General features: G+C 34.7%; 3 protein-coding genes across 13 annotated transcripts; 1 reads left to right on the top strand and 2 right to left on the bottom strand.

Moving 5' to 3' along the window:
- Nucleotides 1-1,950: 1,950 nt before the first annotated feature.
- On the bottom strand, nt 1,951-6,248 carry LOC118039707 (uncharacterized). 8 transcript variants are annotated; one of them, XM_035046474.2, is made up of 11 exons: nt 6,075-6,240; nt 5,926-6,002; nt 5,384-5,489; nt 5,187-5,285; nt 5,011-5,076; nt 4,779-4,895; nt 3,929-4,003; nt 3,610-3,712; nt 2,776-2,823; nt 2,394-2,515; nt 1,951-2,223 (listed from the first exon to the last, which is right to left on the bottom strand). In XM_035046474.2, the coding sequence occupies exons 1-11, from the start codon at nt 6,147-6,149 to the stop codon at nt 2,125-2,127; spliced, it is 987 nt and encodes a 328-aa protein (XP_034902365.1). In that variant the 5' UTR covers nt 6,150-6,240; the 3' UTR covers nt 1,951-2,124. The 8 variants fall into 8 exon arrangements, with proteins under 8 accessions (XP_034902365.1, XP_034902363.1, XP_034902368.1 ...); XM_035046472.2 differs by having other exon boundaries at nt 1,951-2,515; nt 6,075-6,246; XM_035046477.2 differs by having other exon boundaries at nt 1,951-2,515; nt 5,384-5,469; nt 6,075-6,138.
- A 4,706-nt stretch (nt 6,249-10,954) lies between these two features.
- LOC118039706 (B-box zinc finger protein 20) lies at nt 10,955-12,519 on the top strand. The gene is made up of 3 exons (XM_073408941.1): nt 10,955-11,456; nt 11,545-11,961; nt 12,072-12,519. Exons 1-2 carry the CDS (start codon nt 11,265-11,267, stop codon nt 11,959-11,961), a joined length of 609 nt encoding a protein of 202 aa, XP_073265042.1. The 5' UTR covers nt 10,955-11,264; the 3' UTR covers nt 12,072-12,519.
- Nucleotides 12,520-13,530: 1,011 nt separating this feature from the next.
- LOC118039705 (kinesin-like protein KIN-7D, mitochondrial) lies at nt 13,531-23,758 on the bottom strand. 4 transcript variants are annotated; one of them, XM_035046467.2, is made up of 25 exons: nt 23,035-23,758; nt 22,837-22,934; nt 22,657-22,746; nt 22,486-22,538; nt 21,463-21,528; nt 21,158-21,211; nt 20,972-21,031; nt 20,766-20,844; nt 20,607-20,674; nt 20,269-20,325; nt 20,070-20,174; nt 19,575-19,679; nt 19,167-19,274; nt 18,932-19,063; nt 18,647-18,826; nt 17,923-18,138; nt 17,405-17,542; nt 16,791-16,910; nt 16,620-16,670; nt 16,136-16,183; nt 15,790-15,936; nt 14,781-15,524; nt 14,434-14,563; nt 14,233-14,343; nt 13,531-13,806 (listed from the first exon to the last, which is right to left on the bottom strand). In XM_035046467.2, exons 1-24 carry the CDS (start codon nt 23,367-23,369, stop codon nt 14,261-14,263), a joined length of 3,267 nt encoding a protein of 1,088 aa, XP_034902358.1. In that variant the 5' UTR covers nt 23,370-23,758; the 3' UTR covers nt 13,531-13,806; nt 14,233-14,260. The 4 variants fall into 4 exon arrangements, with proteins under 4 accessions (XP_034902358.1, XP_034902360.1, XP_034902359.1 ...); XM_073408724.1 differs by lacking the exon at nt 13,531-13,806 and adding an exon at nt 13,815-14,120; XM_035046469.2 differs by lacking the exons at nt 22,837-22,934; nt 23,035-23,758 and having other exon boundaries at nt 20,766-20,852; nt 20,972-21,003; nt 22,657-22,744.
- Nucleotides 23,759-25,072: the final 1,314 nt, after the last annotated feature.

Consider the following 25,072-nt stretch of genomic DNA (forward strand, 5'->3'; position numbering starts at 1 on the left):
TTTTATTTAAAATAATTTATAAAATTGTAATTATTATTATTTTAATTTCATTATTTTTTAATTTTTTATCTGTTAAATTTGATCTCTATTATTTTGATTATTATTTATTTTATTTGAAATAATTTATAAAATTAGATTTTTTTTTTCAATTTCATTCACATTCAACTTTTTAATTTGTAATATTTATTTATTAGTATTTTAATAAATTTTTAAAAAAATATATTAATAAGCTATTTTTCAGCTCATTAATTTTTATAATATAATCAAATACTAAAAAATATTTTTTTATTTATTTTTCATGACACTACCATACATTAAAAAATTCTAAAATTTACTTTAAAAAAAACCTACTTTTCAAATAAAAATTACTTTCATGCTAAGTTGTGACTAGCAAACGTTAAGTGGGAGCAAAGTAATCTTTATAGGCGCGCCGTACCTTAGCATTCTTTCCCTGCGCATTTTGAACACTATTTTGTTTTTTAGTGTTTGGTTCTTTTTTGGAATTCATGCTTCTTTATAACTGTTCTGTCAAACGTAGTAGTAGATAAAGAGCATTTCGAAACATGGTTTAACCGTGTTTTTAAAAAAAATATTTTTTTATATTTTAAATTATTTTAATATATTAATCTCAAAAATAATTTTAAAAAAATAAAAAATATATTATTTTAATATATTTCAGTATGAAAAATATTTTGAAAAGCAATCACAATCACACTCGCGACCATAAAAATAAATCTACGTCATCAAATTAATTTTTAAATTACCGGATAATTTAGATAAATTGTATTTATTAAAATATTTTATTATTATTATTTCATTTATTTCGGCAAGTTTTTGCTTAATTTAGAGTTTATAACCGAGAAGGGTTTCAAATATTAATATGAGTTAATTTTGGTTATATTTTTAGATTTTTTATTAAATTAAACCTTTAATTTTTTATTTATTTTTCTTCTTTCTATTCTATGAAGTTCTTTCAATTCCATGTTCATGGTAGCGAGGTGAATGAGTTAACTCGGGTTCAGTTACATAATTTTTTTTATTGTTTTTTTTAAATTATTTTATTTTTTAATTTTACTTTTCAACATTGAATTATTTAATAATTAATTTTCATTAATTTATTTAATTTGTTTCGATGAGATTACTTGATATTACGACCAGATCATAAATTTAGCATGCTAACTCAGATAAGTTTGATTAAAAAAAAAAAAATTTGGTCAATTTCTTTATTGTTATTACTTTCTTTTTATTTATCTTATCAAAATCATACAAGTTTATTAAGCTTAATCAAATTAATTATTTGAATCTCTCTTTTTTTCCCTTTTTTTGAGAATGTTTATCACCTTAGCTTTTTTTTATTTTTACTATTGAAAAATTTAGATCAGCCCATTATATAACACAAGTCAACTATCTACTGCTCACCATAAAAAATCATTGGATGCACTTGAGGTCTTGGCCCAGTAGCTGAAGGGATTTGTTCCCTTCCTCTGCATACTGGGTTCAAACCTCACCGTGCATGCCTGTCACCCGCCTTACATGCTCACTAGGTTTGCAGGATGTTCAGTGAGCCGTGGAATTAATCGTGGTACACGCAAACTGGCCCGGACACCCACGTAAATAAAATAAAATAAAAATCATTGGACAGGTGATGTTTTCATCCCTTTGAACCCATCAACGTGTATGCATTGGGCCCTTAACCAAAGTTAGCTTCCATGAAAATTCTTTCCAAATTGGTATAAAAAATTGGTAGATGTTACAGTTCTCTGTAAAATAGCTGAAGCATGACAATCGTCTTGTGATTGTAGCTAATAGGGAAGAAGGTGGGTGATTCTTTTTTAAGCGGACAATAAATTACTCGTAAATTTTAAATTTATATGCATCTTAATTAATTTTATGAATTTTAAAATTAATAATTATATAAATTTTTAATGGCTTTGAGAAGATTCAAACTCATAACCATTAAAAAATCAAACTTAAAAGCTAACCAATTGATTTTTTATTTTTTTTTCAATTGCTACGTGGTAGCCTTTTCCCTGTTTCAGATTGAAGGAAAAGATTCTTTCCAAGTCTCTGCACTATCAATGGTTTACAAATATGGAATCTATACTCAGACGTGTATCTGGGCTGTTATGGCTTTCCCTGAAGAACTTGGACAATCTCTTCTGCTCTTGACTGGATACCCTTAAGATACTCGGTGAGAATGCGTTGCTGGTACGAACCTCCTTCCTACAAGTGACAGAGAAGGTGTGAGAAAAGGGGAAGTATATAGAAATTGCTGTGCCTGTGTGTATGAGTCGTAGCAGACAGTGGCATGCGGTGTGGCGTCCAGTTGTAGGGAATACAGAACAACAACAACAAATCAAATGAATAAAATCCAAGGTAGAAGGTTTTATTACTGTCCGGATCAATGTCCTCTCGATTCGTTTCTTAATGACAGCATAGAGTTCGTCTGGAGAAATTTCCCCTTTTCCAACTGTCATTCCATTGAGCAAAAGCTTGTTCCATTCTTCTTCGGGAGCTGCAGCAAACAAATGTATAAGCGAGTCTGGATGCTTATCAAATGACCCAAAAATCCTGCTTTTAATGGTCTAGAAACTTGATTCAATGCCGGGGCAGGTTTAACATTTATGCGAGGATCGATGCATCAGGTAGACGTTTGCATGCCTAAGCTATCCAAGATCAAATTTCATATGCCTATGCATCTCTGTGTTGCAGCAACAATCTATATTTATGGCTCATTTTTATTCTCGAAAGCACAATTGTTAAGGAAAACAACACCTTTGATTATAGTCTCCAGAAACTGCTCAGCCTTCAAAACTTCCTCTCCTGCACCACAAACATAGACAAATACCTGTCAAATAATCATCCCAATTCAAAAGCTTTAACTGTTAGGTAAGGTCTTAGAATATGATTTATATTATTTTTTAACACACATCCCCAATTAAAAGCTCTTTTAGCTTGAAACTTGCACGGGCTCACACTATCTTGTGCTGTTAATTTTATCAAATAAAATAAGAGTGGTGAGATTCAAACTCGTGACCGAATCATCAACAAGGTTCTGATACCAGATCACAGAACCATCTCAACCCAAAAGTTTCAACTGTTAGAAAAGGTTTTAAGATAAGATTTATATTACTCTTTAACAATACTAGTTGTTCAAGGCGTCCAACTTGTACTCTGAAGCAGACAGCAAGAATATGGAAGTGAGGATTGTTCCAAAGAAAGGAGGGGAATGGAGAATAGATGTGTTAAATGAAGATCTATGGCAGGCAAATTTTAAATTTCTGATAGACAGACGTAATCAAGCTCTGGAATAAAATTTGGGAGACTATTCTAAAATAAAAGGTATAATTTCAGAGATCAAACTCTCAGTATAAGATAATTAAAGTAGGAAAAACCTAATACTTTGAAAGACCAAAAACATCACTCAAGCTAAACTCAAATCAAGCTATAAGAATTTAGTTTCACATGGCTTCGAGCAATGGACTTCATTTCAAGACATTTTATAAATCTTGGCATGGTGACCAACAACATTTTTCAATTTTGTAATGACCTATCATTTTTTAAGACATAATTTCAAAGTAATGGAATAAAGTACCACAATATAATTACCTTTCTTCGCATAACTCCGCTTGGAGAGAATACTGGAAGCATAGAGTTGCAGAACCTTTTGCATCATGGCCTCGAGCCCTGGCTTGTCCCCGTCTTCTTTTGCCTACCGATGAGTAGAAAATGTATTACTCGCCCGTGTTTAAGGAAAAACTCGTATCAGCATTTAAATACTGGAGTAATAAAATCATATAAGAATATCCCACATCAACCCTCATCCCATCTAACAAGCACCCAAAATCACTTCGATTAAATTTGTTTGCAAGATGAGTTTGATGATCAGCACGCTAGGATATGTACCATAAGAAGAGAAAGCACTCACTTGTCGTAGTTGTGCACTAACTTCTGCAAGGAACCCTTCATCTAGCTGCCCTTCTTGCTCCCTCTGAATTATATCCTGATGAATGAATGTATAGACAGTTGCATAAGTTCAACACAAGTGAATGAAACCATTAACAATAACACAACGTTATATTTTTGCTCCTCCTATGCTGCTATTTGAATTCAACGAAACCGAGGGCAATCCAACACGGGAAACACACGAGGGAAAGAGGGAGCAAAAGAAATTCCATTTAAGTCATTCACTTCTTTCTTTCCATGCATGGGGGGATGATTCGGAATACAAATTCGTGAAAATCTTGTTAGAATTTGATAACCAATCCCCCAGAGATGCTTCTTTTCTGGTGGAAATCAATTTCAGAATGTTCATCAGCCCCAATATAGGAACTCAACAAATGTCCAGGGGTCAATCCAAGTAGGGACTCAAATTAATGACTAGACATTTGAGAGTCTATATTCTGTAAATTTAACGAGCCCTTTCTTAGTTTTTTAAACCAATCGTGGATTAAAGAACGTCAAAGTTCCATCTTATTTCTAATCGAAAGATTTTTTCACATTCCATTCTACCATGCAAACAATGCCTATTATCCTACCCATCAAAGGTTTTAATAAGAACCTGACATTCAAGTGATTTAACAATAAGCTATACAAAATCAAGTAGGACAAATATCTGTAAGCACAAGGAACGAAGACTGATAACTATAGAGCTTCATTTTTATTTTTTTAATGCAAAATCTGTATAAAAGAGACTTTAAGAGTTATCCGTATAAACATTGATAATTTTTTAATGAGAAGAAGGGAAAACTTATAATCAAACTGACGCAAAAACTTACTTTCTCCATTAGTTTGAGGGCCTCGGGATCCGTAGGAGGCCAGTGAATCTCTTCCTCTCCATCAACTATAGGTTTTAAAATTTCCTTGAGAATATCAGTGGCTGACTCAATTTTTTCCTACAGAGTAAAAAGAAGAATATAGAGAAGAGAAGGCAATGGTGAAACTGTTATAGGTGAAACAATAAAGGAGTTAAAAAAAAAAACTGCTTATGAGAGGGAGGGGGTGATTTACATTGGTCTTGTGGACCAGACAGTCCACTATGCTCATCACAGATATTGCCAACTCCTCGTAATCTTTCTGCGAAGATACAAATAATGCCGAAGAAATTCTTAGCTATGTAAGAGCCGGAATCAAGTCATCCTCATAAACATCATAAAAAATCTAAACTAGGCCAGTCAAAAACATGCTTTATCATCCTCTGATTTACAGGTATCAGTTCTAGCAGCAAGTCGTATCCAAAAGCCCTCATTGAAAGCGAGGACATTTTCAACAACAAGCTTCTGCAGCTGTTCACATGGAAGAAAATGGAACAAGAATAAGTTAACAAATGGGGATCCCATGAATGAAAACTAGTAAAACGCAAACTACAAACAAGTTTGCTTACTTCTCTTGGATTTGCATCTCTCAGCATATCTATTAGCCGATCCACTTCTACAGTCTTTTTAAATGAGTCCTCTGGATCTTGATTGACTGCACAGATTAAAGTTCTCCTGTTTATTTGACCCAAATACAACATTTCACTATCAATAGCTCCATTTTTAAAAGCACAAATCTGAAACTGTAAAATTAGAGCAAATGATTTGAAAAATAATAAATTAGTATCTTGAGACCTTAATTCTCACCTAACCAACTCTAACTCCCATATAACCAGAAGTGAGGCCACAGTGCTCAACCTAGTGCATTTCAAATCCAAACAAATTCTTGGGCTGTCCCCATCTCCTAATCCAAATCCTTATTTTTCCTTTCCTTGTCGCATGTCAAACCCATGAAAAACATAATTTAACAAGTCCAACAAAACCCTGATCACTTGGCTGATCAACAAAAGTAAAACATGCCCCTAATCACTTTATAACCCCGCATGCGCAGAAAGGGGTTTTTGAAATATGTAGATCATGGGAATTAAACCCAGTATCATGGGATGATTACCTCTTCTTTGACTCTGTTAGAGATTTTGATAAAAATGGGCTGAGCTTCTGCACAGTGAAAGGCCTAACTCTCCATCCCTGAAACACCAAAAGAAAAAATAAGCAAGAACTACACGAACCGAGTCGTGCATATGAAAGTGAGCTTCTTACCTGGTCATGACTTGAAGAGGAAAAGAGAGAGCTGACGAGTGGAAATTTTGGCTGAACAACAAATAGTGTGGCCATCTTGCTGCACAGACAATGGCGGGAGAAGCCAGTAACAACTAACAACCGTTCACTTTGGTGACCACGTCTTTGATATTGAGTGGCCGTGTTAGTGACGAGTGGCGATAGTCAAACTGGAAGGATTTTTTAGCCTGGGCCGTGCTTGTGAGAAATCCGATAATTTGGACTCTGTTTAATTGAGGTTTGATCCTTTTTTTTTCAGGTTTTAACGTTGGGTTATGTGTTGAATGGGCCAAACTTAGAACACCAGCGCATGCGTCCATTCCATTGTCTAGATACAAGTCCAAGACCCGACTGCTGGAAGAAGAAAGTTTCGATCTAGGAAAAATATTGTAAAATTATTTGTGGCCATTTAAAGAAAATAAGGAGAGAGTCTATGCTTGCTTGAATCAAAATAATTGCAATGTTCTTGCATGGAAACACAGAGAAAAGTAAAACCAGAGGGGGCATGGCACTGGTCTTACTCCTGAGAGGTTAGGGCAAAATATATACTCAACACATCAAGATGTATATCTTCATTTATGTATAAAAAAATATACAAGTTTCTTTAGGTCAGAATATTATTTCTTAAAAGAAACAGGACCAAATGTATTGTCAGAACCAATTTTATATCTTAAGATGGTTAAAGTTGCTGAGAAGGAAGAGTCTTGTAGGATAAAACACATTGATTCTTCACTTTTCCTAGGATTAAATCGAAATTCTATGAAGAAAACAAACCATACTTGCTATATTACCGTGGGGGGGGGGGGGATGATTTTAACTTTTGGGGCCGGAGCCACCACCGCACGTCTACTACACCCCCTGAATTCAAGAAGGCGTGCATCAGATTTTAAAATAGTGCTACGAATCATGAATTTTATAGCACAGAAACATTCACAACCACATACAATACAATAGAAAGTGTGTGAATGTAAGCTCAACTCCATGGCTGCTTCTCTCCCGATATGTTAGCCATTCGTGTATCTGTAACCTTAAGAATTTTCTTTATACACAAAGCTAATGAAGGTTTGCTGAAATGCTCGTTGCATTGATAGTTTACAATGGAACGACGGCCTCTTTACAAACTGACAGTAGAAAGTTTAATTTGTGAAGATAAAGTATATGAATTGACTTGACAAAATAATTAATGTAACTTGATGGACCACAAATTTTTTTTAATTCTCAATTAAATGTTGCCCACACGCCTATGGATCTGGCAATATTTAGACCCATCATTTATGAATTCAGTCAAGCATTGCGTTGAGCTAAAAAACCTCTTCTTCTCTTAAAATGAGTGGCCGCACCTGCAATATATATATATATATTCTAATTGTTTTTTTCTTCAAAAAAAAAAAACTTTGTATGGAGCTATATCAAAGGAGCAGCTAACAGGTTGACAACGTAAACTTCAAGATTTATTTTTGACCTTATGAGTCATGTTGAGGATTTAAAACATAGATAAATATCATAGTAAAAAAAAATTAATTATTATACAATAGAATGACTTTATATGGTTTGGCTATACCTAATTTACAAGAAAAAAGAAAAAAATATATAATTGGAATCAAAACAAGTTTTAAATAACTTATAAATTGAATCTCAAGCATACCAATTTCCTAGGATTATGAATTTTTGTTGTCAACTATTTTTTTAGCACACAATAGCATGTAATATAATCTTGAAAGAAAAAAAAAAAAAAACTAAGCATAAACATATATTTATATATACTATATCTTAGTTCGAATGGTTAAAGGATTACTCAGAGAAAAAAAAAATTAAAATTATATCAATTTAAATATAAATAGTCTACATTCATAAAAATTATATCTCGATACAATCATAAAACTATAATTAAAAGTAATATATAAGATGATGGGACTCGTCATGAGTTGCAAATATAGAGATGGCATCAAGATTCATCATTTGATTTCTACGATCACCCACTCAAGGGTCAAGTTAGGGTTTTTAACACATGGTCTACCTACATTTCAACGCCAATTTGGTATTAAAAAAGAGTAGGTGTTCCACATGATTCTCTCAGAACTTTTCGAAAAGACCCGTAACTGTTTGTACTGGGACTCCTAGGCGCATACAATAATTGAAAGAGCAATGTTCCTTCCTTATCTCCATGCCCCTTTCAAGATCTCCAATTGCAATGTCACTGTTCAAAGATGCTCTAAAGATCATCCATATCTGGGCCCTGAAAAAGTGTTGTTTGTCCTCTAGTGCTGGTCGCCTCCATCAATTGTTAAGTATTATCTGTATAATTTTCTGGTTTCCCACTTCATTAGAACGTGCATGATCCGGTCAACGAATGATCCTGTTAGAAAGCGGGAAGAAATGAAGGGGTGGCTTTAATCTTCCATGGCAGATGCTAAATGGTTATATATCTGGCTTTTGATCAATCGTTTGCTTTTCCCTTGGCTTTGGACGATATTGATGGAAAAAATCTTAATTTTACATTATGGATCTTCACTTGTAAGGTCATAAATATCGTTGTTGCTGGTAATTAAGATCAGAAAATACATGAATCTCAGCTTCATGGCACATCAATCATCAGTGGAGGGTCATCACAGAAAGAAAAAAAGAAAGGAGGTTGGATTTTTTTCTTATCGGAGTGAGAGCCGGTGTTCTGAGATAACGGGGAAGAAATCTATACACCGTGTCGGATGAGAAATCAACAAAGAAAAAATAAAAACACAAACACATCTTGGAAATCATCGTAGGTTCGGTCTGGATACTGTTAACCACACAGGTATCACATCATCATTTGATTTGATGTAACAACAGTTATCAAATACCGGATCGGACCAGCGGGTCGACCCGAAACCCGATCAATATGGTAGCTGGATCAGTCTGAATTTGTTAAGAAGAACCGGTGCAACAACTCAACAAAACCTGGTCGACTCAGTGGGTCAATCTATGACCTAGGTGAACCTGGATGAGACCCTTTTTTTTTCAAATGTAGTTTTTCTTTTATACCTCTCTTTTTTCATTTTATTTTAGTTGGTTATTAACATTTTTTTAAAGTTTATTATATAAATATTAAAAAAATATTTTTATTTTTTTAATGGGAGATTTCAAATCCTTTTAATATATATATTCTATTTTTTAAAAAAAAAAGTTATGTTTTTTCAATATAAGATAAAAAAAAACTGTTTAGTTTAAATATTTTAACTTAAAAGAATAACATAATATCATTTCAATGTGAGATTTAAAACATTTTAATATATATATATATTCACAAGAAAGAAGTTATTTTTTAAATGTGGAGATTTGAAACCCTTTAATATATATTATATATTTATAAGAAATAAATTATGTTTTTTCAATGTTTGATAAAAAAAATTGGTTTATACTTTATCTTAAAAGAATAATATAATATCTTTTAATATAGGATAAAAAAAACTTTTTAAAATATTTTTTAAAACTTTATTATTTATAATATGTATAGTTTATATATTTTTTAGTTTTTATATATATAAAATTTTAAATATTTTTAAAAAAAATTTCCGGGTCAAATTTGATAGGTAACTTCTCCATCTCTTAGCTTTTTTTTTTCTTTTTCTATTTTTGATAGAATGCATATAAATGGCATTTCAGTGAGAGAAAAGCTATTTTACCCGATGATTTAGCAATTTCAATGGAGTTGCCGAAAAGAGAGAAAAGGAGCTAAAGTGACAATTATTTCATTTTAGGTTTTTTTTTTTTTTTTGTTGTTGTTTTAGAGATGCTCTAGAACAACTAATAATAAATAAAGAAATATTGCACAAATAACCAAGGGCTTAAGTGAAACGTACGTGTGAGAACAAAGTTATCCATGATAAGCAAGACTTAATATTGATCGATAGAGCAGCTCCTATAGATAATTTTATAGGTTGCACGGTAATCGTTGACTTTTGCCGGTAACGTCGTAAGTCAATGAGTGGCACCAACTTGCTTTGGAACTCGTAACATAGTTCTTCTTCTTACAGATAACGTTGTTTAAGAATCCCTCTGGTACACGTTACCACCCCTTTTGCCTGCCTTCAATTATTGGTGGGTTTAAGGGTTAATTATTTTTATATTTTAAAATTTTTAAAAAAAATTTAAATTTTTTTTAATTTTTTATTAATTTAAATTAATAGTTTTTTAATGTTTTTAAATCATTTAATATATTAATAACAAAAATAATTTTAAAAAAAATTAAAAAAATATCATCAACATATATTTTAACACAAAATATTACTTAAAAAACAACAATAAATGTGCTTAATTTCAGCGAGTATCGAGTAGGCTTGACTCTCAAAAATATCTCGAGGAGGATTAAACTGCCTTCCTCCATACTTGAGAGCAGGTTTTCAAAATTTTAATTTAAACGGGACGGCGCATTTTTTATTATTATTTTAATAACCCATTTGTTTTTTACTTTGACCATTCTTGTCGAATTGGTTCCTTCCATGTAAAGACAGATTGGCTCAAAGTGTTTTTGCGTTTACAAGATCTTGAAACCTATCTCGATACAACCAGCATCATGACGGCGACGCCATGGGAACATGGAAGATATCCAAATGGGTTTTCTTCACATGTAACCACTAATTACAAAGGGTTCAGCTTGATCAAGACAAATTTATTTTTTCATCACAAAAAAGGGTGTCTAAATATTCTAATCAAAGGCAGGATTGATCTGAATCAACTAAAATATTGATAATGCAGGTCAAGCAACCAGCTCTGGCCTCCCGTGAGCTAGCATTGCTCCACCACCCACAGGAGTAAATTTATATTTACTGCCGGATATTCAAGATGAATAGAGGAGCTTGGATCAATAAATAGAAGGTAAAAGAAAATCGGTAGCCATTCCTCCAACTTCAGACAGCACTGATAATGAGAGTGAAAGCTCTAGGTAACTGTGCAATAACTTTATAGCCCAGAAGCCAACTTGCTCTCATCTTCTTTACTATATAGAGAGAGAAATACAAAGGAAAACTTCATGGCATCTATCCAGAGCTTTCTCTAAAAAACCCAGATTTACACATTCAAGACCCCTGAGCTTAGCTGTTCATCCATTTCCACACCCCTATTATTCACAACTTCAAAAGACCGCAATCTATCTTTACATTAAGATCCAACCAAGAATATTAGAGGAGGTATACTAGGATGATAATGAAGATCCGGTGTGATGTGTGTGACAATGTAGAGGCGACAGTTTTCTGTTGTGCGGATGAAGCTTCTCTCTGCGATGGATGCGATCACAGAGTTCACCATGCAAACAAGCTAGCAAGCAAACACTCGAGGTTCTCTTTAGTCCATCCTTCTTTCAAAGAATCCCCTCTCTGTGATATCTGTCAGGTACTACCAGCTAGATCCTTCTCCTGCTTTTCACTTGCTATGATTGTTGAGGTTATGAGATATAGTCTTCGTGGTTATTTTTCTTCAGGAGAGGAGAGCCCTTCTGTTTTGTCAAGAGGATAGGGCCATTCTATGTAGAGAATGTGACCTCCCAATTCACAAAGCTAATGAACATACTCAGAAACACAACAGGTTTCTTCTCACAGGTGTAAGGCTCTCTGCTTCTTCTTCTCTGGACACAGCATCGTCGACCTCCACTAATAACTTCGACGCAAACATTAACACTACTAGCAATAGAAACCATCAGAATTCCAACGAAATCGTCAGCTCTCCTTCAGTTGAGACAGCATCAGCAACAACGGCATATAATTTCGAAGAAAATCACGTTAGTGACAATGGCTCGATTTCAACAAGTAGCATATCTGAGTATTTGGAGACAGTACCAGGCTGGTGCATCGATGATTTTCTTGATCCTTCATTTGCTAGCAATAATGGTTGCAATTAGGTTTGGAGTGCACCCTATTTCTAAAGAGAGAGACCTGTGTTTTTTTAGGGTGTTGTATTTTTTAAGACTCGTCTACACCCTTTTCCCTAACGTAACCCAATTTGATGCAGACTTGTGACCTTTTTTTAATTTTGCCATTGATGGATCAAGATCTTGAAAGCAACAGGAGTTCTTTTTCTACAGAAGATTTAGGCTTCTCGGTCCCTCAAGTTACACCCCACTTCCCTCAACTCCATCGTTATATTCCCCAGCCTGGTTTCCCCAGTGGATTTAATCAGTCAAGAAGAAGCAAGCAAAATGAAAGTTAGTTGGGAATAGAGCGAGGATTGTCTTACAGTTCCTCAGATCAGCCCCCGATCTGTCAAGAAATCCAGGCATTTTCATTCACGTTTGTTTGATCAGTTTTTCAACTGTAAAACATCATCTCTCTTTCGTTGTCCTATGCAGTGTATTTTCAATGCTTGCCCACTTCCTTTCAGTGTTTGATTTTTAGTTTTTCTAAGATTTTGTGATATGATAATAAAATCTTTAGACATAAATTCAGTGAAGTTCCTTAATATTTTGTGATAGTTCGTTATTACTTTAAAATAATATTTTTTTTATTTTTTAAAATTTATTTTTAATATTAATAAATTAAAAACACAAAAATAATTTTAAATAAGAAAATAAAATATTATTTGAATGTGTTTTCAAATTAATTTTTAACAGGATATTTAGAAGTGTAGCAATGATTTTTTTTTAAATATTTTTTATTTAAAAATATATTAAAAAAATTATTTATAATATAGTACATCAAAATAATTTAAAAATAAAAAATAATAATTTTAAATAAAAAAATTCAAAATTTATTCCACCCTCGTTTGAAACCAGTATCAAACAGCAGCTAAATCAATTAAAAGCGCGTGCAAGACGCTCAAATTCTTGTAGTGTGGCCAGCGAGGCTGAACACCTATCTAAATTCAGTGAGATACAGATTTACTCAAGGATACAAATATCGTGTAATCCAAGCATATAGAATTAGGTTTTTAAATCCATTAATTGAATGGGAATTAAAAATGCGGTGGCATCAATTAAAATATGATATAAGCCTAACACAACCACAGTGAAATTTAAAAATCTCATTGAAAAGGACAGCACAGCGCAAACCATCGGAGTTATTTTTTCTTCCACGATTAACGGCAATGGTAACACTCGACTGTTCTAAAGAAAATTCACAGCTCAAGCTTCGCGGTCAGGGAGGCTTCACAAAGGAAGCTTGACCCTTGTAAAAATGATTGTGCTTGACGATGGCGATTGCAGGCAGGGAAGAATTCCGAGCAAGCTAGCCGCTAACAGAAAGCAACAAAGCTAAATAAGAGTCTCTAGACTAGACTACCACGACTCCCCGAGTCAAGTACCTCGAAAACAATTTTCATCTCGGCTAATCTTAAGCATGCCATGAACAAGTTCTGAATGAATTCAACAGTGAGTGTTAAATCGCTCGGTTCATTAGTTAGCACCTACAATATCAAGATTCTCGTAAACGAAAACGGAGAATAAAGAACCAATAAACCAGCGTTGCTCAGATAGACAGGGAAGAACACTTTCTCATGGAAGCATACGTTGTTTCTATACAGCGTTATAAACCACAACATTCTGCTGCATGTTCAAAAATAACGCAACATCTTGAATGTACTGATTGTTTGTTTACCTTTGATCAAGTCTTATTTTACAGCCCCGAAGAGGGGGGTGAGATTCAGAAACAATATATTGATATACCTTTTTGACAATTACATACAGTAAACTAATAAAAGAATTGTACCACCGTTCCAGCGATGTAGTGAACAGGTAAACATCCACAAAGCCCTGCAATCGGGGGAAAGGAAAAAAAACACAGCGTGTCAATTAATCTCCTTATTTTCTCACATGAAGACACTAGCAGTAGTCTGGCTTTCCAGATAGGTAGAGAGATTTCTAAATGCTAATGATAGCGAGACTCATGTAAGTCCAAGGACACAGGATCGGCAGATCCATTCCATGTGGGACCAATAGCCTCTGCTGTAGGCTAATGATAGCTGGCCTAATCATAAATGCTCTGAACAAGCAGCAGTGAATGCAACCTCTATTTTATTTCGATGGTCCTCAATTTTCCTACGTACATGTACATGTTCCATAACTACCTGTCCCGCAATATGACAAGGTGGTGTTAAGGAACCTAAATTTGTCCAATAGTCTAACTTATCAGCAAATTAGAAAAAAAGAAAAAAATAGAGCAGAACTAGTATACATGACCTTCATTTGGAGGGTGCAAGCTGCAGTTTCAAGTAAATGCAAAAAGCCTATCTGCAATCTTTGTGCGACAAATTGGACACTCAGAACATGCGAGCGAACAAGATTTACACACTGCAAAAATAAACCAGCAGCAGTCACGATTGGAGATGATGGGCAGGAAGGTTAGAAACAGTTCAAATGTAGGCAACTTCACTGACTTACAACAAAAATGTCGACAGGGGAGAAGAATTGCTGCTGTTGGTGATTCAAAACATACTTTGCACACATGGGAATTAGCATCTCCATTTCCCAGTTGTTTGAGCTCCTTTTCCTTCATCTCTTGTATCCGCGCCTGCATGCAGAAAAATGCAATCTAGATTCAGGAACAAACATGACATTTATATCCCAGAAGTAGATGGTGAAAACATGCCTCAAACAGATGTTTATCAAATGACCCCACAAGTTAAACTTTAGAAGGGAGTGAAGAATTATTACAGCAGATGGATACAACAAACAAAGCAAAACAACAGAACGACAGAAAAGAAAAGGATCAAGCAATTCAGGTTTACCTTCAACCGAATAACTAGGGGCTCTTCCTTGGGAGTTTCATCAACTTGTGATGCATCCAAATCTTCTCTCTCTTTCAGGATGCTATTGCGATAAACTTCAACACCATTTGTTTTGGGATCGCTAGTGTGATCTATACCATCACTGTGCCTTTCATCAGCATTCATCCCAGAGATAGCACTATCCTCTCTCTTTAACTTCGCAACAAGCACCCACATGTTTGCTAAGTCATTTTCCAGAGCCTCCTCCCTTTTTTTCGCCTCTTCACACTTTTTCCTGTATTCATCTTCTATGAATTCCTTTTCAGCCAAGGCTGCCTCCAGTGCTGCTTCACGTTGCTTTCTTGCCTGCAGTTCCCTTTTCAAATCATCTGGATCAAGATTCCACGACTCAAAGTCATCAGAATGCATTCCTGAAAAATCATTTCCTCTGCCAGAGAACCGCCCCTTCCTCCCATGTCTTGTGCCATCATTAAACTTGCGGTTAACTCCATTAACTGATTGCATGCCAGCACCTCTAGAATGCACAGATTCTCGAGCAGCCAGCAATTCTTTTTCCAATTTTGCATTCTGTAATGAGAGCTTTGTCACTTCACCAGCTAAATTTTTCAGCTCAACTGCAGCAGCAGAGGCCAGTTCCTTTGCATAAGAAGCTTCTTCGGACAATTTCTGATTTTGCACCCGCAAGCCACTATTCTCCTCTGAAATCTGAACCTGTCCGATCTTTAGCTTTTCGTTCTCAATCTCCTGCTCAGATAAAAACAAAAACATGTTCCTTAGCTGTAAGTAAAAACTTGGAATTACTTTGTTAGAAGTTAGAACTACCAGCTGGTATCAACATTTTGCTTGTGTTTTTTACACTATAGAACAGTAATAATCCTATTTCCATATGAGATATTTGAACCAAAACCCCTACTTCAACTAGAAATAAAAACAATGACCACAACCAAAATAGAGTTATTTTCAATAAGCCCATGCAAGATTTATTAAGTTGTAGTATATTGGTGATCACCTGGGACTGAACTTTCTTTTTCAATTCATCCACATATTCTTTAGAAATGTTGTGTTGAGAGTTTACTGATGCTTTATCACCAGAGAGTGAAGCCAACCGATGCTCTAGGAGAGTCACCTTGTCTTGCAATTCTTTGTTCTCGGAACACTGCCAATAATCACCACATGCAGAAATAACAGCTTAAAACAAAGTAAACCAGGGGACAAACAAAAAGTACTAGCATTCCAAGCTGATGAAAAGGTTAACACATCAAGGAGATGCTGAACATCAATTACAGTGGCAGGATGAAAGAAAATGAAAAGCAAAAAAAAAGGAGGAAAAATGAGATGGGGAGTGGCAGTCAAACCTTATTCTGAAGCTGTTCTTGGAGAATACGGTTGTCAGCTGATTTTATCTGCAAACAAATCAAAATCATTTCATTGGAAGGAAAATTACAATCTATGCAAGCTGGAGCACCATTCCAACCACTAGAGATCATTGAAACTAATATACAACTGGAGACATACTTTGTGAATTGGTTCCTCGGGATATTTACTAGTCTTAAGACAAAGGCATATGGGAGTTTCATTATAAAATGATTCCTCTTTCTACCCAAAAAAGCAAAAAAGAAAAAGAAAAATTACACTGCAGATTGTGAAGTTGAGAGATTCTCAGAATGATATTATGGATCTGAATTTTTCTGGATGGCAAACTTGCCAAGGAACCAATTATAGTTTACCTAAGGATACACAAGTGCCCGCCTCCATTTGGTTTTAACGTGACACTAGAATGATAGGTGAATACACAAGCCTTGATAAAATTTCAACAGTATTGTGATATGAAGTGCTCACCTCCAGCTCAAAAGCCTTTTCATTACATTGGGTCATCAATCTCATTACTGTCTGTTGCAGCACAATTGCAATCAAAATAATTGAGTTATTATTATCTGAAAAATAGATAAAATGAAAGAATACAAGAGAGAAGAAGAAGAAAAGGGGAAAAGTAGAAGAAAGCGAAACAACCTGCTGCATATCGACCATTGAGGCATTAGCAATTGAAGCCTCACCACTCTCAATAATGCGCTGTTCTAAAACTCTCATTTGCCTCTTCTTTTCCTGGATCTCTCGCTCCAAGTTCTGGATCTATGGTTGAAAAACAGAGCTTTAGGCAAAACTATGAACAATCACATAGCTCTATTCAGGTATATATAACTGCCATATTGGACATGTTGGATTATAAAAATGAAGGCATTCCACAATGGAAAACTTCTGTTTTCTGATCTGTTAATTGATATAACAATCGATTATTCGCAGTGAAAAACAGAGAGGAAGCAGGGGGGGAAGGGTGTCTTTCCCAGCTACTGCCTTCTATAATATGCAAAAGAAGAACATGAATCATTTAGTATGTGATAAGCATCAAACACATCCTTCGGAGTCTGAATAAAATTTAAAATCACAGCAGCCACATAACCTCGAATTGGCTCCAGCACCACTGAGTGATGAGGGGTCTACAACAATGCTAACTTGCAATCTATTTGATATGTTGAATAGAGTATCATCATAGCCTTGCATCTCATTTTGAAGTTCAATTTTAAACACAAGCTACCATAAAGTTTTGCAAGAGAAGAGAAGCATACTTGAGTTTTTGAGCTATCAGGATCGTTTACAGAATGCTCCACCAGGCGCTTCAGGGTACTAGTGCTGAATGCAATCTCTCCAGCAAGCATCTTAACCTGCTCCACAAGAAGGTCCATCTGGTCTTGGGTCATCCCGCCCTAGAAATAACACATTTCTGTCAAGTTAACAATTCTTCAGAAAACCTGTAACTAATAAAAATATGAAAATTTTGGTCTGGTCACCCAAAGGAAAGATTACCATCAGAACATAATAAGGCATCAAAATGTTAGATTGACATGGCATTTGTGGTATGAATGTGCTAATCAGCAAAAGGGAGACTTGGGTTTTTCCAATTCAATAATTAAAGGAGATGGAAGCCAAAAACATAGAGAAAATCTGACAAATCCAAGAACCTGAGGGTCCAATATGAGAAAGAGAGGGTTAGAGGAGTAAATTTTGGATTCTTTCTGAAGGGAAAATTTACTTGGTATTATATCCTAGGGGGTGAACACCGGAGAGAAATATTAGCATAACTTACTGGTGCCAGTTTTGAAGTACCCATAAGTTCGTATGATTGAGCCGATTCAGTAACAGTACTGCTAGCTGGTGAGAGTTTTTCATTCCACATACTGGAAGATCTTCTATGTTTAAATTCGTAAGTTAGATCCGATGCTATCAAAGAAGCAGAAGATGGAGAGTCCTTTTGATTCTCATTTTCTGCAAGTAAAGCACCTTCTCGCAAAACATCCAATTTCTGACAAAAAAAAAATGAAACTTAAAAATCACACTTCAATTTTCCAAATGGAAAAATAAGAAAAAGAATGCAGTCCAAAAGGAAATTTAGTAAAACTAAACAAAGGGTGTATCTTATGGAAAGAAACCATTGCAAAGCCAAAAAAAACTACAAGACAGATCAGTTGTGGGGCATGAGAATAATAAGGGGGAGCCTTTTTGGAGAATTCAGGCATTTAGAAAATAAGAAAGTACAGAATGACAATAAAAGGTATTAAGAAAACTCGGAATCACTTTACAAATTTTAAAACTAAACATTACCCAAAGATTGTCCAGATTCACATTATAACTATTACATTCCACTAGTACAACCATAGCTCAAACCCTTGGAATTGCAGTTTAACTTATAAGCCAGAAAGGATGTCATTCATATTTAAATATTCAAATTCCAGGGCCAGTTTGGAATTAGGTAATAACAAAAGGTAGCAGACCGTGCTTTTGTGTACAAAACAGATGGGAAAATAACTCACATCATCCTCCCCAACAGAATGACTCGGCTGGTGACCTGGAACATCAGTCAATCCAGGAATCGTATTCTTCGTAGAGACAAGTATGAGTTTAGTTAGCCTCTGAATCCTACTCATTAGAGCAGCCTTGGCTTCCTCTTCTTCCTCAAGCCTTGATTGCATTTTCACCTGACCTTCCTCTAACTATTCAATGGAAAACAAAGAATGGTTTGTCAGTGGCAATAAAACCATAAAATGAAAACAGCACAACAATATTCAAAAGAAGAAAACAAGAAAAAATTTCAAAACCTTTTGCCTTAAGCTCAGAATCTCCTCATGGCTAACACCAGCAAGCATCCCCTGTCTTAATTGATCAAGTTCATGCTTGAGGCTTGAGATTTCTTTCTGATATTTCTTGATCAAAGATTTCTCATCAATAATCTGGAAGTTAAATCATTTCAAAATCAGGTTAAGTCACCTTTTAGATTTAATTAAACTATATTGTTGTTGATGAATAATATCATAAGCTAAGTTCATATTGTACCTTATTGCGTGAAGCATATATTTCAACCCGCTTTGCCCTGCTAGCAAACTTCAATGTATTATGAGTTTCTTCCATGTTACTTGATGCAGGAGTGACGGTACAAATAAGCTGAGCATTGGTTTAGGCAAGAAAGAATATATATGAGGCAATGGAATTTGGCTAGGAGTAATTGAATATGTATAGTCGGTCACTTATAAAACCTTTACTCCATAATCAAAAAGACAGAAAGGGATTGAGAATGTGAAAATTAAACGTTTCTAGAAGATTATACACAATTCAATACGCAACAGCACAATGGATCATTCAATGATCTTGTATGTTCAGTGAATTACATGATCTTCAATGACAAAGTAAAATTTTGTAAACATGTTGACCACAAATAGCATGATTTTTATATCTCAAACTCACCGAAACATGCCCATGCCCACTCAATGAAGACTGCAAAAGGCGTGTAAGTTTGGAATCTCGATATGGAACATGAGATGCCCTTCCTTCGCTCAGCTTTCCAATCACCTTTAAAAAGGAGCCACGTAGTCAACTACAGACATTGAAATGATATGGCCATGTACATCTAAACATTCAGAAGCTTAAAAGTCTCAACATCCTTTAATGAAGAAAGTGAGTAGTTGCACTTTAAGTGTCAACAGACTCAGCACACGCACAGAGGAGCATTGTGAGTTCATTCATTGACTCATGTTTGAGATAAGCTTAATGTCCCAAAAACACTTTCTACCATCCTCGAGTTGGTCTCATAAATCATCAGATAATCAACCACATTTTATGCAATTATTGCATGTATCCGAAGGCTTTGACTTGTTTATTCTGCAAGCAGTTTCTGGTAGACAAATACAAATAAAATGAAAAACATGGTAGATGATTGCATAGAAAATTACAGGTACATACAGTTCCAAGAGTTAGAAGGCTTTTGTTTATGTAAGATCCTTCCTTTCTCCTTATTCCAGTTGTTTCAGTTTTGGAACTCTCAGATCCAGCTAGATCAATCAGATTCTACAAAGAGACATAAAAGAGAAGAGTATGAGCCATACAGCTAAGAAGAATCAATGTTTTTTTTTTCTGATAGTATCAATTCAATGCAACATACAAGTTGAGAGAAAATCACTCCGTCGTATTCATCTCCGTTGGCACTACTTTCTATCATCTGCAAATGCATAGGCATATTAGTGAATTATAAAAAAAAAAAATTGAAATATAAAAAAAAAATCTTCTGTGAAATAAGGCACAGCATCAGAGTAGCTAAGGTCGAAATGACAAGAATAAAAATCACAAGAATGTGAAGTAGATGATGCACCAATTGAGGTGGTGAAGGCTAAGATATGACTACTTCCAACCAATAGTTTGATATATATACTCCATTAAAATGTATAAAAAATGCTAACTATTATCAGAATGCTCAATTTCATCAGCTTATGGACTATTTACCAGAGTGAATATGGTGTGACTTCGGCTGCTGAAGAGATTAAAATTATTTGAACCAACATGGCGATGCTCTGCAATACCAAAATACCAATCAAAAACTTAGGAGTAATCTTGCATGAAACACACAGGAAAATATCAAATAGGTATACATATACAGGGTACCTTCTCCAGCAGCAATGAAAGAAAGTGCATGCCCAGGAGATAAAACCACTTCTTCCTTTATACCCTCAACATAGGTGCCCTGGAAAACTTAGTACAAGTATTTATAAACCAATATATTAGATCAATTAAATAATAATTTTTTTCATGGTAAGAAAGTTCACGCTACAAAGCTTTTTAAGCAAATTCATAAAAGCTAAGCACAACACCTGTGCATCTTCCCTGACACGCAAATTTTGACCTGTTGGATCAAGCAAGTCATTTATCACCTGATATCAGAAGCATAAGTCAAAGCATAAAACAGACAACTTTCACTAAGATGCCAATAATAGTTTCAACTTGTTGTGGGTACACTCAAGTGCTGTTTCTCAAATTTATAGTATAGTGACACTAACCTCATTGTAAATTTCAAGATAGGACACTCGTAGTAGGAACTCTCTTCCTGGAGTCTGAAGTGAGAAAGCAGTGTCATCCATACTTGATCAACAGGTAGATAGTTGAAAAGATTAAATATAGGGGAAAAACAACAAACAACTTAGGTTTACAACAATACCTATCTATATTTAAGTGTAATGACAGTGTTAACCGCCCACATGCATGCTCACACATTCAGATGCTTGGATGATAAAAGCCAAGCAATACACAGCTAACCAGCATTGCAGAGAATATATTGAGGAGAGAATATTATTGAAATACTTACATCTTGGATGCTACTGAAAACATCCTTTATGGCAAGTGGTATAATGCCAGGAGAATTTTGGTCTCCCTGCATTTATGATTATGAGAAACAAGTCAAAAACAACAGAGCTGAAAACTTGTTAGCAATAACGAACTAAAACAAGTAAAGCTAGCCAGAAGAAAAGGAAAACATAAAGATAGACATGTTTACACGTGCCAAATAATACATAACTTAAGAATCAACTTCAGTGATAAATTACAGTGCAGGATGAAATTGTCATGTCTCTGAAAATACTTCAGTAATGTGATCCTAATTCCTAGATATAACAAGATGGATAAACATGTTTGAGCATCAAATGAAGTTATAGATATGGCTACAAGAGAAAGAGGGAAACCATGGGAGAACCTGTGGAAGCAACAACTGAGAGTATTTGTATTTCATACAAAGGGAACTTTAAAATGACCAGCACCTTTCAGTTTCCTCAGTAATACTCCTCAACAGATCATCAAATCATTGCACTTTGAGCGTTCTATATGGTTAAAGCGTTTGCAAATAACAAAGTAAGATCTAGTAGAGTGAGGAGTTGCAGGATACAAAAAAGGAGTCACCAATAAAATGGATCACCATAGACTTCTCCAACAATATAAGGCACCGTTTGGGAACGCAATGCAAACCACATTCCACAAAAATTTTAATTTTTTTTTCTTGCTAAAAATTAATAATTTTTTTATATGTTTTGGATGGTTTTGATGCATTTTGGCATGAAAAACACTTTGAAAAGCAATAGCAACTACACTCTCAAACAGGCTCTTATTAATGCTCTTCTGATGCAAACAAAATATCAGCAAAGCACTTTGCCTGTACTACCATAAACAATCACTATAGCTTAATTAAAAACTTGTGATTTTAAATCAGGGTAATCTTGACAATTTCAATGATTCATAACTACAATCATAATCAGCTTTTACTATCCTGGGAGATTTGGAGTAAATATCCTAACAAAAACTGCACCAAATTAAAGTTACAGGGAGGAACTAATCTTACATGCATAGTATGTGTCTTTCCACTACTAGTAACACCATATGCAAAAACAGTTCCTGCATTGTCAGATAAAAACTCGAAATTAATGAACATTGATTAATCAACCACAACTACTAGAATAAACAAATGCTACTTGATTGTCAATAAAAATCCGAATCTCGATCAATACCATACCATTAACACCTTCCATTGCAGCCTTGACCACAGGTTTTGCGGCAATCTCATACACCTCTTGAGAGGCTGTGTGCGGTCCAAACACCTTATCTGCCAATACAAATCATTTCGCATTTACATTTACATTTACATTTTCATTAACTCAATTAATTAAGAAATTCAAATTCAATAATTGATTACCAAATGCATAAGCAGTAGCTGGATTATACTCGTTCCTAACAATCTTATCTCCATCGGCGGACCATGCTATTTCATCTCCTCTCTGGAACTCCCTTTCACTGCATCCAAACACATCCCAATCAAGATACTTGACCCTGGAAAATTCAAATTACAAAACCGATTCAAGATCTGATCTGGTGCCCTCAGATCTACCATTACCTCAACGGTCTAAACCGAATCGTAACCGAAATACTATCACCACCATTCCTCGGTTGATCAATCGGTTCAGCAATCAACTCCTCCGACCCGAAACCGACCGGATTCGGACTGCCACCATAAGCACCGACGCCTGAGAGGCCGTAGTGCATTGAATCAGACTGATCTCGACTCGGCGTCACGGATCGCGAACCGAAAAATGAAGAAGCAGAAGTCGAGCACGAACGTGGCATTAGCCTGTTATTATAAGATGTTGTTGAAGAAGCTGAAGAGTAAGGACTTGACGGTTTTGGATATGAGAATGGAGAGCTGCTTCTCGCTCTGGAAGATGACGCCATTCCGGGAGAACAATAAAATAAAAATGTATGTTCAGTTCAGTTTAAGTGGAGTTGAGTCGAGTCGAGTTGACTCAGTGAGTCATTGAGGGGAAGCTGACTCGGTGGAGGAAGTGTAGAGAGAGAGAGGAAATAGAGAGGGTGAGTAGGTAAGGTCACATGGTATCTGCTGCAAAAAAAGTGAGAAACATTGTGTGAATGGTCTCTTTTTTTAATGGATTTGATACTTTAAGTAAGTGAAGGAGGAGGAGAGAGGAGTGAAAGTAGAGAAGCAACAGAGAGAAACTGTTTCTTCTACTTGAAGACAAAGAGTTGCAGAGCAGAGGGGGAGGGAGAGGAGTTGATTTTGATTTCTATAATAGGCTGCTGTGAGTTTGGGAGAGAGGGAGAGAGATTGAGAACGATAGGTTTCTGTATTTTAAATTTTTTTTGAAATTTTCGTTGTGTTTTTTTGAGTGTTTGGTGACATTTTACGTCCTTGTAGTGTGTCTTTCTGTCATATTGGGCCTGCATTTAAATCTTCTGCGATCAGAGACTTTAAAAAAAATGATTCTACTTGATTTTTTTTATTTTAAAAGTGTTTTTAAACAAATAATTAAAAATATATATTTTAAATTATTTATTTTATGTTTTTAGATATTTTAATATAATAATATAAAAAAATAAAAAAAATATTATTAAAATGTGTCTTAAATAAAAAATCATTCAAAAAAAAAACAATTATTTTTAATACAAATATATATCATGATTAATTTTTAAAATCGATCATTTCCTTTTTTTCAGGTAACATGTAAGATTTTATCTTGACATTTCATGGTATTATTCAAATTCATTGTACGGTAGACTCGTAATTCTACGTGCTATGTTTTTTTTTTACATGAGGGAGTATTTTTTAAAACTAATAAAAATACAGGATGAAGGATGAAATTAAATACAGCTATCAAATGTTAAATCCAAAGGTACTGATAGCACTTGAGGTCTTGGCCCAGCGGTTGAAGGGATTTGTTCCCTTCCTCTGCATTATGGGTTCAAACCTCACCGTGCACGTCTGTCACTCGCACGGTGCCTTACATGCTCACTGGGTTTGCAGGATGTTCAGTGAGTCATGGGATTAGTCGTGGTGCACGCAAGCTGACCCGAACATCCATGTAAATCAAACAAATACAAATTGATTTAAACATTGTGAAATGACAAACAATTGATTATTGGTTTTGTTATATCCTCAATCAATAAATTGACATGGACCTGATTCTAATATTGTACCACATTTTATTTATATAATAATAATATCACATAAATTTTAAGGGGTGTAGTTTAATTAATCAGATTCTGAGTTTGTTTTTAAAGATCATCAGTTCGAGTTCTACAAATCCTTAGGGTCGTTGGAAACTTATATAGTCATTAATTTCAAGGCTCGTGGGATTAGTCGAGATATATACAAACTGGCTCGAACACCTACATTAATCAAAATAATAATAATAATAATATCACGACAACGGGTTGACAATGTCTCTACTTATGTTTTATATATTTTAAAAAAGAATTTTTATTTTAAAAATATATTAAAATAATACTTTTTTAAAAATATTATTTAATGGTTATGATATACTAATATAAATAAAAAAAAATTATTTTAAAAAATATCATACATACATACATAGTAATCTCACTCATGTCATACAAGACTATAAGGCAACCAAGAAAGC

Source organism: Populus alba, chromosome 4, assembly GCF_005239225.2.
Source record: "Populus alba chromosome 4, ASM523922v2, whole genome shotgun sequence".
Classification (NCBI taxonomy): domain Eukaryota; kingdom Viridiplantae; phylum Streptophyta; class Magnoliopsida; order Malpighiales; family Salicaceae; genus Populus; species Populus alba.